General features: G+C 40.6%; 1 protein-coding gene across 1 annotated transcript in view; it reads left to right on the top strand.

Moving 5' to 3' along the window:
* The first annotated feature begins 1,924 nt into the window (after positions 1-1,924).
* Positions 1,925-18,209, top strand: part of otc (ornithine transcarbamylase) — a 64,728-nt gene continuing 48,443 nt past the window's right edge. The window contains exons 1-3 of the mRNA XM_063049876.1: positions 1,925-2,165; positions 7,390-7,528; positions 9,842-9,923. Coding sequence (XP_062905946.1) covers positions 2,092-2,165; positions 7,390-7,528; positions 9,842-9,923 — 295 coding nt within the window. The 5' untranslated portion in view covers positions 1,925-2,091. The remainder of the gene's footprint in view (positions 2,166-7,389; positions 7,529-9,841; positions 9,924-18,209) is intronic.

Raw genomic sequence — 18,209 nt, 5'->3', positions numbered from 1 at the left:
CAAAAAATTCCAGAAGATTAGTCAAGCACGATTTCCCCTTCGTAAATCCATGCTGACTCGGACCAATCCTGTTACTACTATCCAGATGTGTCGTAATTTCATCTTTTATAATTGACTGCAGCATCTTTCTCACCACCTTTTATCGAAAAAGGCTACTGGCTGTAATAGCTGCGAGAGGGTGGTTCAACTTAATACTGAGCAAAGGAGGATGAATACTTTCGACCCACTGACATTTTATTTTTTGAATTTTTAGTTTTTCACGCCTTACAATTTTGCCTGTTCATTTTGGGCTCTGCTGTGAAAGAAGGAGAATGTGATTCACAAATAAAAATTGTCAATTAAATTGATCAAAATCCTTGATTATAATACTCATGTGAATAAAGGGTTGGGGCTGAATACTTTTACAAGGCACTGTATACAGTAATAATGAAGAATTTATTCATATTTTTAAATCGTTTTCATTCTTTGCATTTTTAAAAAACTGATTACAAGATGAAAGGGTGGGGTGAAAAAGGGAGAAACTTCAGAAATGGATAGAATCTAATCTCTCAAAGCCCGTTTTTGGAAGAAAGAGAAGGCTGTGGTAGTGGGTGAATTAGGCTAAGAAAATGACAAAGAAGTTGTGTAGGTCACCAAGGGGGAAAATGAAACAATGGAAGTGAAGGAAATGCAGGAAGGGACATTGCTGCTGGAAAATGGAGTAAGGAAAATGGTGGGCATAGAAATGTTAGAAAGGGAAATTTCACAGATGTCAGGAGCAATGCAAAACTAAAGTTTTGAATTTTCTTGTGATAAAATTAGGTTGAAATTGCAAAACTGACTGTTCTACTGTCACCCTAAAGGCTTTATGATTGTATTTATAGTTTAATTGAAGATTTTCATTGCTTCAATGATTTGTCCCTTTACAGTGGTGCTAAAATTAATTTTTAATGTATGATAATTCTCCAAGTTAGCACAACGATTTACAGTACAGGCAACCTAAGCACCAGGAGGAAACCCACATGGTCACAGGTTCATTTCCCGTCACTGCCTGTAAGGAGATTGTACTTTCTCCCCGTGACCATGTGGGTTTCCTCCGATTGCTCCAGTTTCCTCCCACAGTCCAAAGACCTACCAGTTAGTAGGTTAGTTGGACATTGTAAATTGTCCCGTGATTAAACTAGGATTAAATCGAGGGGAGGGGTGGTTGCTGGGCAGTGTGGCTTCTAAGGGTTGAAAGTTCCTGTTCTGCTCTGTATCTCAATAAATAAATGCAGGTAGCTCCATCACAAGCACAATACTCCCCTCCATCGAGAACATCTTAATGAGGCTGACATCCATTTTTAAGAACCTCACTATCCAGGACATGCCCTCTTTTCATTACTGTCATGGAGGAGATACAGGAGCCCAAAGAACCCACACTAAACATTTTGAGAACAGCTTCTTCCCCTCTACCTTCAGATTTCTGAACAGTCCATGAACCTATGAATAAAACCTTGTTATTCCATTTTCACTATTGTAAGTGATGGTACTTTTTATGTTTTGCACTGTACTGCTACCACAAACAAATAAAAAATATAGCATATATCAGTGATAATAAATATGATTCTGATATGTATTGATTTTCTGGATGCTAGATAATCCAATTAATGGTTTGGTGCTCAAAATATGTGCTCATAATTAAACTGATCGAGACAACTGCAAAATACTGTAGATGCAGGAAATGCATTTGAGAGGGGAGTCAAGAATTTCAAGATATTAAAAAAAACTGAATATCTCTGTCTTTTCTGTCTTTATTTGGCCTGCTGAGTTTTAGCTGGCATTTACCATTGTAATACTAATATACAATTAACTCACGAATAATTACACACGTGGCCACCAACAACATCAATAGCCAAAAGATTTTTTTTCATACAGATATCCCAGCGCCCTTTCTGGGGGCGTGAGCACCAGGTAAAGTTTCGACTGTTTACGAGCATCGACGCAACCCGGTTGTTTAGATTACATCAGGCAGTGAGTGGGTCAGTGCAGCCGCACAACTTAGCACGAGTGTGGAAACGTCTCACTTCAGGCCAGAGTCGGTCCCCTCAACAGCGCAAGCTAAAAGCAACCATGATCTTTGCTTTAAGGAACCTCCTGGGACGCTCGGTTTCTCTGAGCAACAAATGCTCCGTGCGCTCATTTCGGTGAGTGGGTTTAATTCTCCAAGTGTTGGCAGAGCAGACCAAATCCGAAAGCGTATGTGGACGAAATGGTGTCCACACTCGATCCCAGTTCTCCAAATTTGTCCATCTAATTTTATGATTTTTTGCATATAAATAGTACGTTGGAGTTCTTTTCCAGCCTACTTTGGGTGATTTTCCGTCTCGCGATGGTTGTAATAGGATCTGCAGCATGGCAGGGATTTCGAGGCGAGCACTGCTGCATAGTGTGCGAGAGGTCACTGACTTTGGGTGCACTGGACAACGAGCGGGCTAGGTATGCCTTTTTCCCCCTCGCTTGTTTACGAGAATAACACTTTCAATTTAAACTTCAAAATAAAACAATAATCATGCTGTAGTGAGAGGAAAAATATCTTGGAAGGTCGTAATTTTCCATAAAACGCTTTTTGAAATGTGTTTGTAAATACGTTGTGGTGCATCCAACCAGCATGTGAGAGAAATCACCAGAAAACAGTATAATACTTTCCCAAAACGGGCGCTGTTTGGGTTTGCAGTTGTTTGTTTGCTACATACAGTAGACGGGAGAAAATTGGCAGCACTATTAAATCTTTTCTGATTTTCTTAACTGATTTGTATCTTCGTGTCGAAGTAGTGAATCTCGAATTCTCTACTCCATCGGCTAGTCGAAGCAGGATCATTAGAAGTATTTAAGTGATATATTGAGGGAAGAAGTATGGGTATGAATAGATGCAGACGTCCCACCCTGCAAAAACTCATTTCAGGGAGGTCTCAACCTCATAGCAGTCTGTGTCAATGAATTTTGTGAGACAGCTGCCTTCTGAATTCTGTCTTAATGTGCCATGTTCACAACAGCTGCTGTCTTGGTTAATGAGCAGGCATAGTTTTTTGCTATTTCTGAATCAGGAAACATTTTCCTGAATAGTTTGCCTGTGCGCGTACACACCTGGAATGGCAGGTTATGCTCAACGATGAAAGATGTAAAGTACACCTCAGCTCTAGTGACCTTTTCTGTCAGACTTTGGTTTTCTGCTGAAAAGAACTGTGAAATACTTGAGCAGCTTTCCCTGCGCTTAGCCTCCCTAATATGTTGTGGTCCCTAAAAGAAATAAAAGCATAAGGTGTAGCCTTATTACAGGTGTGAGTCGCTTAACGTCCATTCGGACAACGTCCGATCACATATACGTCCGTAGTGTGTGTGTGTCACTCACTCTCTCACTCTCTCACTCTCTCACTCTCTCACTCTCTCACTCTCTCACTCACCCACTCTCACTCTCACACACAGCCTGCAATAGTCGGGATCAGAACTTACTTTTTTACATCAAAATGGGGGATTTTAAATGAGTGATTTAGAAGTTCTGTATCTTCAAGTTCAAGTTTATTGTCATCTGGCTGATTGTCCGCAAACAAAACAACCTCTGTCCGGACCACAGTGTAGCCACAATACATACATCATGCACACCACATAAAACAATATAATACCATATTATTTAATAAAGTGTAATTCAAAATGCATATAAAGTGCACAGCACAGGTAAACAGTTCGCTGCCCTAATGACAAGACCTCAGTGGGGGCTGAGTATTTATTAAAATCGTATTTTCATCTGAAAACGGCTGCACTTAAACCCAGCCCATCGCTGGCTTTGATGTACCTGTAAAATGGAAGTGTTTCAGGAGAAAAAACCCCGAAGAATTTGCTTGCTGCGGGCGCGTTTTTAAAGATGTCTTAGTGGACGATTTTGGAATTTTGCTCCAATTTAAACCCCGCTCTAATCCCCTTTAAGACGCCAACGTGCCCTGCCCGTATAGGACAGCCTCGCATAGTCAGGTTGTCACCGTCAGCCTTGAGAATTTCTTCGTCAGGCTTTTGTACTTCATCACCAACAGTTATCTGGATGATTTCAGTGTCATTACAGATGGCATTAACTGAACTGATGGAATATGGAAGAGAGAGAGAGGTCGACTGTAAAGCCCGCCCACAGAGAAAATTGATAGGTCTACTTAGCACAAAGCGAGATCAAGCAGGATTCATTCATTTTCTTTCTTTTTTTTCCCCTCTCCCTCTCTAAAAAAAATCGATTTCCGGGATATTGTATATAACTTGCGGGCATCAGGGAGTCACTATCGATATGCAGGAGACTCCCAGAACTCCTGGGAGAGGTGGGATGTCTGTAGATGAAAACAGAAACAGGATCAAGGCCAGCATAGAGCTGCCTTGACCTTATTAAATAGTGATTCTGGTGTCTTCCCATTCCTTTCCAGTCCTGTAGAAGGGTCTCAGTCTGAGATGTCAACTGTTTATTCATTTCCATCAATGCTGCTTGACTTGTGTGCTGCTTCAGATTTCCAACATCTGCAGGAATTTCTCGTATTTATATTTTAAATCGTGAGACATACTTGAAGGACTTGACAACTTGAAACATAATATAAAATTTGCACTTTATAACACAAAGCTGGTCGTGTGTATCTTCAAATCACTTTAATTGAGATGATTTCCCTGAAGGAAACTGCACAACAGCACAGCCTGTCCTGGCAAGTTGAATCACATAGCAACCTCATGAATTAACCTCAGTAGGCAGGAAAACCTCAAAGTGGCTCTCACATGCACAGAGTAATGACAGCTTTGCCATTATTGGGACAAAAATACCTGTGCATAGGTCGTTGAAGAGCTTTCAGTTCATTTCAGTTGTTCAGCAACAGAGGGACCTAGGAATGTAAATGCATAGTTCTCATCACAGGTAAATAAGAATGGTGAAGAAGGTGTTTGACATGCTGGCCTTCTCAATGCCCTGAATGATGTACAGGAGTGAGTTGGGAAGTTATATAAGATGTTAGTGAGGGTGCATTTGAATATTGTGTACAGTTTTTGTCATCTTACTGTAGTAAAGATGTTATTAAACCAGAAAGAATGGAGAAATGATTTACCAGGATGTTGCCTGGACTTCGGGGACCTAAATTCCAAGGAAAGGTTGCATAGACTAGGTCTTTGTTCCCTCAGATTAAGGGGTAACTGGATAGATACATACAAGATCACCGGGGCATAGACAAGGTGGAAGTGCATAGTACTTTCTCCCAGGAACTGGTTGAAAAACAAGAGGCCATAAATTTGAGGTAAGAGGTATGTTGCGAAGTGTGCTGGCAATGTCAGAACCCAAGTGTGGAGGAAAGATAGACTCCAATGTAGAGACGGTGACCAGAGCTTATTCATAGGAATTGCAACAGAACAATGGTGGCTCAGCTGAACACCACCATGAGATGTAACCTTCTCAAAACTAGGATCCCATGATATGCCCTAATCAGGCATCTGCTTAAATAATACAAGTAATGCAGAACCCTCAAGGCTATCAAAATAATCTTATAAATTTAAACAGCACCAGGAGACTGCATTATAAAGAGGGAGCCGCTTGAGGAAAAACTCAAGGAAATCTAAAGTATTAAGGACTCTCGTTAAACAACAATTAACCAATTCGAGTGCTCTGAAAACCCAATGCTCTCCAGCTCCCTGCACAGGCCCAAAGATCTCATTATGGAACCCCTTCCCTATAGCTGGCACTGGATGGCCCAGGGAGACTTGGGGAACTCTATAGAGGCCTGGAGAACCCCAAGAGAGGGTAAACATTGAATATACCTTGGAAACACTATTCAACTTTTCCAAAATTTATTTAAAGCTTGGAAAGACTGAATAAACCTTGAAAATCTGGAGGGCCATGACCTGGAGAACCTTGGCCACATTGAGATCCTTGATGACCTAGAGAATGTTGATGACTAGGAACGTAAACTAGCGAAACTGGGAGCATGAACTTGAGAAACTTGGAGCGCTGACAAAAAAAAGTTAAGAACATTGACTTGAGAAACTCAGAATATACACTAGGAACATGAACTTGAGAAACTCGGAATATAGACTAGGGTCACTTGGAAAGTGGACTTGAGAACCTCAGAATGTGGACTTGAGAATGGATGACATTCTCACCTAAAGCCAACTGATGTCAAAGTGCTGCTGTTCAATGTCTGCTGGGTCCATCAGTCATGATGTGCAATGGGAATGTCAGAACCTAAGTGCAGAGGAAATACAGGCTCCAATGTAGAGAAGTCAACTAGCGTTTATTCATAAGAATTTCAGTAGAATATTGGTGGCTCAGCCAAGCAACACCGCGAGACCTAACATTCTCAAAGCTAGGACACTCCATTGACGCTAAAACAATACAAGTAACGCAGTATCCCCAAACCTATCAAAATAAACTTAACAAGTTTAAACAGAAAGCACTAGGAGACCACATTACAAAAGGCGAATCTTTTGAGAAAAACACAAGCAACTCTAAACAGTTGAAGACTCTTATTAAACAACAATTAACCAATCCAGAATCTGTGTTCTTCCTCCCCTCCCCTACCTTCTTATTCTGATGTCTTCCCCCTTCCTTTCCAGTCCTGATGAAAGGTGTTGGCCCGAAACATCGACTGTTTACTCCTTTCCATAGATGCTGTCTGGCCTGCTGAGTTCTTCCAGCATTTTGTGTGTGTTGCTTGCTTTTCCAGCATTTGCAGATTTTCTCGTTTTTGTAATTAACTAATTCAGGTACTCCTTTAAAAAAAAACACTCAGAGCTCAATGTACTTTGGTGCCCCGCACAGGTCCAAAGAGCTTATTATAAGGTGAGAGACTTAAAAAGGACATCAGGGGCAGCTTCTTCACCCAAAGAGTGGTGCATATTTTGAATAAGCTGCCAGAAATATTGCTTGAGGCAAACACATCAGCAGCTTCTAAAACACATCTAGATAAATATATGGATACAAGGGGTCTGGAGAGCTATGGGCCCGATGTAGGCAGATGGGACTAGCTGAGAGGCAGCACAGTTGGTATGGATGAGTTTGGCTGAAGGACCTGTTTCCATGCTGTATGGTTCCATAACTCTGTAATTCACACCTTTCTAATTCAAATGGATTTTGTTTCTATTTCTGCTTTGGCTTCTGAAAATGTTATGTAGGGGATAGGGTTGGATTTCAGATAAAATAGGTCAATTAGATTCAAAAAGTCAAAAAAAAAACCTTTTGACCCAAGTTAGCCTTCCATTTTCATTATCTACAATTTTAATTGACAGCGTTTTTCAATTTTGCCATGAATTTTAGTTTGTATTTTGATGGGTTTTCAGCAGGTATTTCCTGCTTCCATTTTGGCAGAGTAAATGAAGGCAACTTTTTACAAGCTTCCAGGTAACATAAAGTTCTGCTTGCAGATGTGGCCAGGTTGTACTAAGTGCTGCTACTCTGAAAGGGCGTCATCTACTGACTCTCAAGGATTTTAATGGAGAAGAAATCAAACAATTCCTGTGGACTGCGGCTGATCTGAAAGTGAGAATAAAACAGAAAGGAGAGGTAAATGCCAGGTTAATAACATCAATTGTATGATTAATACCGATAATATGTTGGTTTATTAATGTCTGCTGTTCTCCTGAGCCTTCCCACTACTTATCATGTTGTCCGTGTACTCTTCCCATTTCATAGAGGTTATTTCAATGAAATGGAATATTTTAGTTGGTTTTCAATGATTGAATCCAAGTCGGGTTGAGCGTCGAGCTAGCAACTCAGCCTTGTAAAAACAAGAATAGCTTGTTACGGAAACACCGTCAAAAGACAGTGCCCCGATAACTCCACTGCCAAGTTAAGGGCTATTCTTCTTCTTCTTTTCCATGATTGGTCACTCTCTTATTAGCAATACAGCACGGATACAGGCCCTTCATCCCAACAAGTCCATGCTAACCCGGTTAGTCCTGATTTCCTCCATTTAGCCACAGTCCTCTTAGCACGCCACTCCATGTACCTATCCAAGTGGTTCTTAAATGATGCTTCAACTACTTCCTCTGGCAAATCATTTCTGATACTCACCTCCTTCTGCATGGAAAAAGTTGCCCCACATAACCCCTTTAAATCTTTCCCCACTCAACCCAAATCTATTGCCCTTAGCTTTGGACACCTCCACCCTGGGGAAAAGATGATTACCATCAATAACAATCTATATCTTTGATCATTTTAAACGCACTTCCATAAGGTTCTCCTTCATTCTCCAATGTTCCAAGTCTGGCCAAACCCTCCCTGTAACTCAGGCCGTCTAGTCCTGTCAGCCACCTCATAAAACTTTTCTGCACTCTTTCCAGTTTAACCATATCTTTGCTATACAGGGTGACTGAAACTATATACAGTACTTCAAGTGCAGCCTCACAAATTACTTGTATCACTGCAACATGGTGTTCAAACTCCTAAACTCAGTGACCTGACTGATGAAAGCCAGAATGCTAAACACCACCTTCACCATCCTTTCCACCTGTGATGCTACCTTAAATGAACTATGCACTTGTACACATGTTCCATTGCACTCCCTAAAGCCCTACCATTCATAGTATTCACCACCCAGGTCATGCTCCCTTCTCACCAGTGCCATCAGGTAAAAGGTACAGGAGCCTCTGGACTCTCACCACCAGGTTCAAGAACAGTTACTACCCCTCAACCATCAGGCTCTTGAATAACAGAGGATAATTATACTCAATGTCATGTCTCATCATGGAAATTTTCCCACAATCAATGATTTCACTTTCAAGGACTCTTTATCTTATTATCTCATGTTCTCATTATTTATTTACAGTATATTTGCATTTGCAGTTTCTTGTCTACTGCACTCTAATTGATATTTGATCCTATTATAGTTACTATTCTATAGATTTGCTGAGTATGCCCACAAGAAAATGAATCTCAGGGTTGAATATGGTGACATATGTATTTTGATAATAAAATTTACTTTGAGCTTTGAACTTAAGTCCTACACTGGTTTGACTTTCCAAAATGCATCACTTCACACTTGTGTGTATTGAATCCATTTGCCACTCTTTGACCCACCTTCCTAATGGCTCAAGATCTAGTACTCTATGATAACCTCTTCACTATCAACAATCCCTCATGATTTTGTGTCATCCACAAACTAACTGATCAAACCTTGTGCATTTGCATCCAAATCACTCATTTAAATAACGAGGGTTGGTACCTGCGACACACTATTAGTTACTAACCTCCATTCTGAGAAAGAGCGTTCAACCACCACCCTCTGCTTCCTACCTCTGAGTCACTTTTGAATCTAGCTCTTTCAGGATTCAATGGGAACTGAACTTCTAGACCAGCCTACCATGTGGAATCATGCCAAAGGTCTTGCTAAATTTCAAATGGACAACACCCACTGCCCTATCCTCATCTACCTTTTAGTTTACCTCTTTAAATAAAAGAAGTTTCTCAGGCATGATTTCCTGTGCACAAAGCCATGCTAACTCCTCCTAATCAGACTTTTTCTCTCCTTTGCACTCTCCACTCTCCAAGATGTCTCCATGCATCTTGGCCTAAAAAAATGAATAATGGGGAGGGAAGCTTATCAACTTGAACTCTGTGATGTGTGTGTCCAAGTACACTCCTTTGATATCTGTAAGAAGCTGTACTCGTACTGTATGTTGCTTTCTTTTATTCACTCCAGTATAATTCGGAATGGGCCAAATTCATAGCAGAAAGAGAATTAAAATTTTACTGTACTTGGATACTTCCAACCTAAATATCATTGGTATATGCTGTCAGTGAATGTCGTGCAGACAGTGTGAGAGCTCTTGAAAAGCTTCTAACCATATTTGCTTTTGCTCCCCATCCTTCTGAAAGATCCTCCCTTTGCTCCAAGGAAAGTCTATTGCCATGATATTTGAAAAAAGAAGCACCAGAACAAGAATCTCTACTGAAACAGGTAAATTATTTCCCTTCAAAGAGTAGAAGGTGCCATTGACCTTGTCAGGAGTGACTGCATGTATGTTTTATTCTGGAGGACAGAGTGATAATTTTTTTTAAGATTAAGGAAAATGCGGTTGAAGGGCCATAATTAAGAACTTTTAATAAGGAGTAGGCAAATTGATTTCCCAAAGAAAGTAATCCAATCAACTTCTAACATACATAAAATTGAAATTTAATTCTGACTAGCCATTTGTGATTATCAATAGGTTACACATTTGTGAAAGTCACTTAATAACCTGAGAAGCGTATTTTTTTCTGGAGTAAAGCATAAAATAAGGTCAAACTTTAATTTAGCTGCTTTCTAACCTGAATGACTTAAGACTAAGTCACCTCTAACTGAATATAGAGTAGTGATTGGACCTAGGTACCTGTAGTTCACTTTTACCATTCACCTTTCTTCTATCCCAGATCAATGTGTTAGGGAGGTGCATGAGCACTCAAAATTAGCTCTTCTGTCACTTAGTTCACTGTCATCCATTGGTGTGAATGGACTTTCTGTCACCCGTGAGATGCTGCTTTTGCCAGAAGAAGTAGCATTTAATGCTAATCCATTAATTGAATAGATAGAGGGGAGCCCTCTAGTTAACCTATAACTAGCCCTGTGATGGTACACAGGGCTGCTGGGTAGGAAGTTCTGGGATTTTAAAACAGCAAAGGTGAAGTAGCCATGATATGTTTCAATGTCGGGTTAATATGTGATTTGGAGGAGGACCAAGAGGTGATGGCAAACACAAACGTTTACTATAATTGCCTTTTCAGCTATTAGATATTTTACGCTTTTGGAGGTACCACTGAAGAATCCTAAGGGATACACACTTGGGCTTCCTGGTCGTTTAGATGTGTTGTAAAAAAAATTACATGACTTACAGATTTCACCCAGGTATTCTGGAGAGAAAGCAAACTAATGCCTTTGAGGGCTTTCACTGCCAGGATTATTTATATTCTCTTTATTATGGTTCATTTTAATTGAAATAATTTGTGATAATGCCAGCTCCCCTTGGCATCTATTAATTAAATTCTTAAAGCTGTCTATAGTAATAACAGCTTTTTGAAAGCTGAAGCTCTCATCCATGTCTTTGTAGCTCCCCAGCATTAGTATAATTTCTCTCCAGTTGCACTCCTTCATTCTACTTGCCATGGTTGCTTATTTAATGTTGGCACATTCACCAGGCGCACAATAGAATCCTTAGTGACTGAGCGAAGCTCCCAGATCCCACAAGAGAATTTCATCTTCAACAGCATTCATTGATGTTTAGACTGCACTGGATTGCCTCAACAATCCCAAAGTCCAGTCCTGTCGAGAGTGATCCATTTCAATCACTACTCTGTTTTGAGTTAGAGGTGACTGTTAGTCTTGAGACTTTCAGGTTAGGAAGCAGCTAAGTTAAAGATCAGATCAGCAATGGGGTGTGTACTGAGGAACTGGTTGGCAAAGGGTTCAGTACTACACATCCCACTGCCGATCCTTTCATGGGGTCATCACTGCCATGCCAGCTTCAACCACGCTGGATATTATGATGAGTGATATGTAACTGGTAAGTTAGTAAAACTCAGTTCAAAAATTAATTTGAATTCCTAATGTTGGAATGGGACTGGCTGAATTGGTGTAAGGAATCTTCACTCTATGTAGAGCCTACTAGTTTGAAGACTCTTTTTGATCTTCATTGCTATCATTTTTAGTTGGTTTTCATAATGGTTTTCTCTGGTCAATGGTCATGGTCAGGTAAGCTAAAAATTCTTCTTTCCTCAGCCTCTGGCCATTCAGTAGAATGTTCAGCTCAGTCATAGTACTGGTACAGTAAAAATGAAACATATCGGTTAGCTTGATGGTTCAGGGCTGAAGGCTCCATGTATTCCTGTAGCTAGCCATCTTTGCAATGTCAACACCTGAAATTGTCTTCAACTCAAGGAAAGTCAACCACTTTGACCAGAGCAGATCTTGTCTGCATGATGGATTTAGTGGCAGGTTATTGGTGTACAGATTAAATAAATTTGGGAACAGACCTCTAGAGTAACAAATCTTCGGTTTTCTCCAAGAGCCACCATCTACATTCTGAAATGTCTGCCTTGGAGTGTGATGCCAGTGACATTGGGTATTTTAGTATTTATAATGGACAGACCCATTTACAATGGCATATCAGATGATCCTGTGAAGATAAAAAGATGGCACCCATTTTCAGATTTTTCTGTAAAGCATTTTTAATGTAGACAGTTCACAGAAGTATTTGGTTGCATGTGTCAGAAGCTTGCTTGATTGAGAATCGTCATTGTCCATCTCTGGTGCTTAGAAAGTTAGACACTCCAGGGCCTTAAAGTGAAGACATCAGTGGCACTGGATGATAACTTGATACCAGATTTTGGTTTTTACTGATCTTGGAGATAATGCCGGTTTAAAATGGCACTGGTGAATCTTAGCGACTTCTTGCTGGTGGCCAAAGAAAGAAGACAACTATATGCTTTTTTAATTGCTCTTTTTCTGGTAAATGATCATTGCAAACAATAGCCTGTGACTTCGTTTTGGACGTGGAGGCAATTCAATGCAGCAGAACCAAGGTGAGGCAGTGGGCCCATCGCAGTGAGCGAGGAAGAATCTGAAAGGTTGGGTACAGGCCAAACCGAGGCAGTGGGTCCAGGCTCCTGACCATATCAAAGCAACTGAACCAGATATGTCAACAGCAACTTAAGCTCCAGGCCGAATCAGAAAGGTTGGGTACAGGCCAAATCGAGGCAGTGGGTCCAGGCTCCTGACCATATCGAAGCAATTGAACCAGATATGTCAACAGCAACTTAAGCTCCAGGCCGAATCAGAAAGGTTGGGTACAGGCCAAATCGAGGCAGTGGGTCCAGGCTCCTGACCATATCGAAGCAATTGAACCAGATATGTCAACAGCAACTTAAGCTCCAGGCCGAATCAGAAAGGTTGGGTACAAGCCAAATCGTGGGGGTTGGTCCAGGCCCCAGAGCATTATCGAAGTGACTAAACCCGATGGTTGGATGGCGATTTTAAGCACCAGGCCAGATTGTAAATATCAGGGTGTCGGGGCCTGAGGCAAGGGATGGCTAGTTTAGCTCACTGCTGTGTGCCGTTTACTCGACTCTCGGCTGAACTAAAGGTCTGTGGACAGACCCTCTCTGTCAACTTCAGTTCTGAACACCATATGCTTGCTTTTATTTTTTTCATAATTTACTTTTTTTTTGCACATTGGGTGTTTGACAGCCTTTTAATGGGTTCTTTTGGGTTTCTTTGTGGCTGCCTATAAGGGGGCGAATCTCAAGCTTGTATTACATATACGTACTTTTGATAACACGAGGGGTGATTGATAAGTTTGTGGCCTAAGGTAGAAGGAGTCAATTTTAGAAAACCTATCACATTTACATGCATAGTCCAGCGGTCACAGAGCATACGGATCTCTTCTTTGTAGAAGTCGGCATCTTGGACCTCCAGAAAGTGGTACACAGCAGGGTTTATTGATAAGTTCACGGCCTGAGGTAGAAGGAGCTGAGTTATTAACTTCAGACTTTCTGCATTTTCACTCAGAGTTGAACTGCACGTGCATGTAGCAAGAGCTGTATAACAGATCTCCTTCTACCTTAGGCCACGAACTTATCAATCACCCCTGTTGTGGACCACTTCTACAAAGAAGGGACCCATTTGCTCCACAACTGCTGGACTAAGTGTGTACATGTAGGAGGGGACTATGTTGAAAAATAAATGTGCTAGGTTTTCTAAAATTGACTCCTTCTACCTTAGGCCACGAACTTATCAATGACCCCTCATAAATGTACTTTGAACTTCTGTGAAACAAGTATTTTTGACACGTACCTGATATTTGGTTTTCTTTCAGTAAAGAAATAAGCCAGCCAAAACTGAGCAACTGCAACAATTTGTTTCAGAAATTCTGGAAAAATATTATCATGGCTGATAGCAGTACCAGTTTTGATGCTATGTAACACTATTGCAAGCTCTGGAATGATATGGTCTCTGGGAATTCATCCAGATCTCTGCTGCTAGTGTATCAATTCAGAACAAATCCTATTGATGCATTGTGCTCATTCTTGCTGACCTGCACAATTTAATTTTAAAGTTCTTACTTTAGTTTCAGATTGGTCGACAACCTTGTGTCCCCTTCTTTCTAATCTCTTCCAATGTTGCAAGTTTTCTGTATTCTTTCAATTGTGGTCGTTGGATTGTACCTGAATTTAATCATTGTACCATGTTGTTTCTTCAGCCCATGAGCCCCAACATCTGAAAAGCAGATTATATGAAGGGGTATTATCAGTCAATGATTCAGGCCAAGACCCTTTGGTCTCAGCCCAAAATGTCGACTGTTTATTCCCCTCCTTAAATGCTGCCTGACCTGCTGGGTTCCTCCACTTATTTTGTGTGTATTGCTTTGGATGTCCAGCATCTGCAGAATCTCTTGTGATTCCATCTGGAAATGTTTCCCTCATTTAAGATGTTCAAAAGCATTGATGCTAAAGAACAAGTTCTGGTCTGGTACCACATTATGTAGTCTGGCATCAGATTATGTTTCTGTGAAACATCTTGAGAAGTTTTCCGTATTCCTACTTTGCAAAGCTACTAAAGTACTTAGTCTGTGTCTTCCCACTGGCAGTAAATGAAAAGGAAGAGGCAGGATGACTTCCGGGTCATCAAGGGAATGGCGGCGTAAGGAAAAGGTCTCTCGACAAAAAAGAAGGTAAACTGCCCCAAAATCGAATTTAGACAAATACTTAATATTGCATAACTATATTAATAAAAGGGGCAAGGATGATGTCTAAGAACAAAAATAAAAAGTCCGCTTCGAAGGCTGATAAACATAAAGAGATGCAGCAAGGCGACGGGCCTAGCTCCCCCACGGCAAGCCAGGACGGAGATAATGAGGGGGAATCGGTGACTCTGTCTTTGATTCTCGGAGAGATTCGCGAGTTCTGACAAGATAACAGCAAACAGCTGGAAGATATTAAAGGAGAAATAGTAAAAACTAACTCGCGGATAGATGAAGCCGAAGCGAGGATTGTTGGAATTGAAGAGAAGCTACAAAACGCCGAGGAAGTGATAGCAGAAATGCTGAAGCTACAAGACCAGCTCCAGTGGAAGCTAATAGATCAAGAAGGCCGCTCGAGAAGGGAAAATGTGAGGATTTACGGAGTTCCCGAAGGAACCGAAGGTAAACCCGGATTGATGATTCCCTTCGTGGAGAAGGTGCTTAGAGAGAACCTTGATATACCGGCCGCAAAAGACCTACAGATAGAAAGGGCTCACCGCGCGTTGGCACCACAGCCCCCGGCAGGCGCCCAGCCCAGATCGATTCTGATCAGATTTCTCAGTTACAGAACGAAGGAAGAGGTGCTTAAAAGAGCATGGCAAAAGAAAGGTTTCATGTGGAACAACTGCAAAATCAGTTTAGACCACGACTACGCACCGGGGATTCTTGCCAGACGGAAGGAATATACGGAAACACGGAGGGTCCTGAAGGAAAACAACATCAGATTCCAGACCCTGTATCCAGCTCGGCTGAGAGTCTTTTACGACGAAGGGACAAAAACTTACGCTACGGTGGAGGAGGCAACGTTGGACCTGGCGGACCGGGGACTACCTATTAAAGTTATCACCCAACCGGAGTCGCTACTGGAGAGGATTCGGCAGAAGTCGTGGCAGTTAGTGGGGCGAGGACGCTCCACTCGAACCAGAGTGTCAAATTACAAGGAAAAGCTGCAAATATTCAGACACGAATGTACAGAGAATACAGATTAATTAAGAGAAATGACTGAAAAGAGTAAATCGGACTTAAAAGTAAAATGAAAACTGGTAACTGAAAATAAACTAGGCAGAATAACTTGAATGATAGCAATATGGTCGAGACATAAATAGGAGAAAATTCTCTATGATTATTCAAACTGCTGAGGGCCCTCTAACACAGGGTGAAGATAGAGGTTATCCCTCTGAACTGAGGCGGGTCGGTGCTCAGGCCTCACTGTGGGAAGTCGGGAAAAATTTTCAAATGTTATACGTTCAGAAATGTCTAGGGTGTGGTTATATGTCTTGGTTTACTGTTGAGAAGGAATTGCTTACTGTTTGGTTAGAAAAGGAGAGTGCTTTTTTTCTACTAGAGAAAAATGCAAACTGAATTGGTAAAAATAATTTCTTATAATGTTAATGGGGTTTTGAATCCAATTAAAAGAAATAAGATTATGTCTAAATTGAAAAAAGAGAGGGTACAAATAGCTTTCCTCCAGGAAACACATATGAGCCAATCTGAACATGGAAAATTAAAAAGAATGGGCTTTAAGCATATATTTTATTCATCATATAAATTGAGTCACAAAAGAGGGGTAGCTACTTTAATATCAAGTACTCTTAATTATGAACATATTTCAGAGACTAGAGACAAAGAAGGACGGTTTGTAAAAATCACAGGAAGAATAGAAGGTACAGAAATAACATTGCTGAATGTTTATGCTCCTCCAGGTAGTGAATGGTCATTTTATAGACACATTTTTGACCTAATGGTCAGTTCTCGAGGAGTAGTAATTTGTGGAGGGGATTTTAATATTAGATTAAATCCTATATTAGATTCTTCAAGAATAGTTACTCAGAATAAACCTCCGACTCGGAAAGTGAATTCATTGATGGAGGAGTTGGGAATTATAGATGTCTGGAGGGAATTACACCCTACTAGTAAAGATTATACATATTACTCTTTCCCTCATTCAGCCTATTCAAGGATAGACTATTTCTTTATCTTTAATACAGATAGACTCAGGATAAAAAACTGTAATATTGCAACAATTGATCTGTCGGATCATAGCCCAGTCTCTATGTCTCTAATCCTGGAAAGGAAAATGAGGAAAACACTATGGAGGCTAAACTCACATATACTCAATAACCCGAAAGTAATGGAGAGATTAAGGGGAGAAATCAAAGAATATCTAGACCTTAATGACACGGGAGAAACATCACCAGTGATATTATGGGATACATTGAAAGCTGTACTGAGAGGGAAAATTATTTCCATTACTACTCACATGAAAAAAATCAATGCACAAAAATTAGCAGACCTTCAAGGAAAATTAAAACAACTTCAAGTTGTAGATAGCAACAAAAGTAATTCAAATCGAAAACAGGAAATTAGGAAATTGCAAAGTGAAGTTGATGATATTTATACGTTGGAAACTCAAAGAAATTTTCTTTACCTGAGACAAAAGAATTATGAAGTAGGAGGTAAATCAGCTAGATTATTAGCATATAAATTACGAAAACAACAAGCAGACAATACAATTCATAAAATAAAGAATCCAAAGACAAAGCTTGTGGAGAGTACAATAGGGAAAATTCAAGAGAGTTTTGAAACATATTATCGAGAGCTGTACTCCCAACCCCGGGCCCCCAATGAGCCCTATATAGACAGTGTATTGAATTTTTTAGATCTACCTAAACTTACAGATTTACAAAATGAAAGTTTATTAGAACCAGTAACTGTCAAAGAACTGAACGTGGCCATCTCTAGGTTAAAGGCTGGAAAGTCCCCGGGTTCTGATGGGTTTACCTCAGAGTGGTACAAGTCCCTGAAGACACAGTTAGCCCCATTACTACTTAACACCTTTAATTGGATCTTGCAGAGAGGAGAAACTCCACCTTCCTGGAGAGAAGCGATTATTTCAGTTATTCCTAAAGAGGGTAAAGATAAACTAGAATGTGGCAATTATCGGCCAATTAGTGTTCTTAATTTAGATTACAAACTATTTACATCTATATTAGCGCGCAGATTGGAAAAGCTTTTACCTGGCCTAATCCATTTAGACCAGACTGGATTTATTCAACAAAGACAAACACAGGACAATATAAGGAGAACTCTGCACATATTAGAACAGGTTAATAAGAACGAGACAGAGACAATGGTAGTAGGATTGGACGCTGAGAAAGCTTTTGATTCGGTTAGTTGGGCATTCCTATACAGAGTGTTAGGAAGATTCGGCTTTCAAGAAAGGTTTATTAAAGTAATTCAGACTCTATATGACAGCCCCACAGCCCGAATTAAGATAAATGGGGACCTCTCTGACTCCTTCCTTTTAGAGAGAGGCACTAGACAGGGATGCCCAATTTCTCCTCTCCTTTTTGCGCTATATATTGAACCACTTGCCCAACTAATAAGACAGAGCGAAATCGTAAAAGGCATCAAGGTGGCAGGAATTGAACAGAAAGTGGCGTTATTCGCAGATGATGTTTTGGTCTATCTGA

Source organism: Mobula hypostoma, chromosome 6, assembly GCF_963921235.1.
Source record: "Mobula hypostoma chromosome 6, sMobHyp1.1, whole genome shotgun sequence".
NCBI classification, from domain to species: Eukaryota; Metazoa; Chordata; class Chondrichthyes; order Myliobatiformes; family Myliobatidae; genus Mobula; species Mobula hypostoma.
This window is presented reverse-complemented; position numbering and strand designations above follow the sequence as displayed.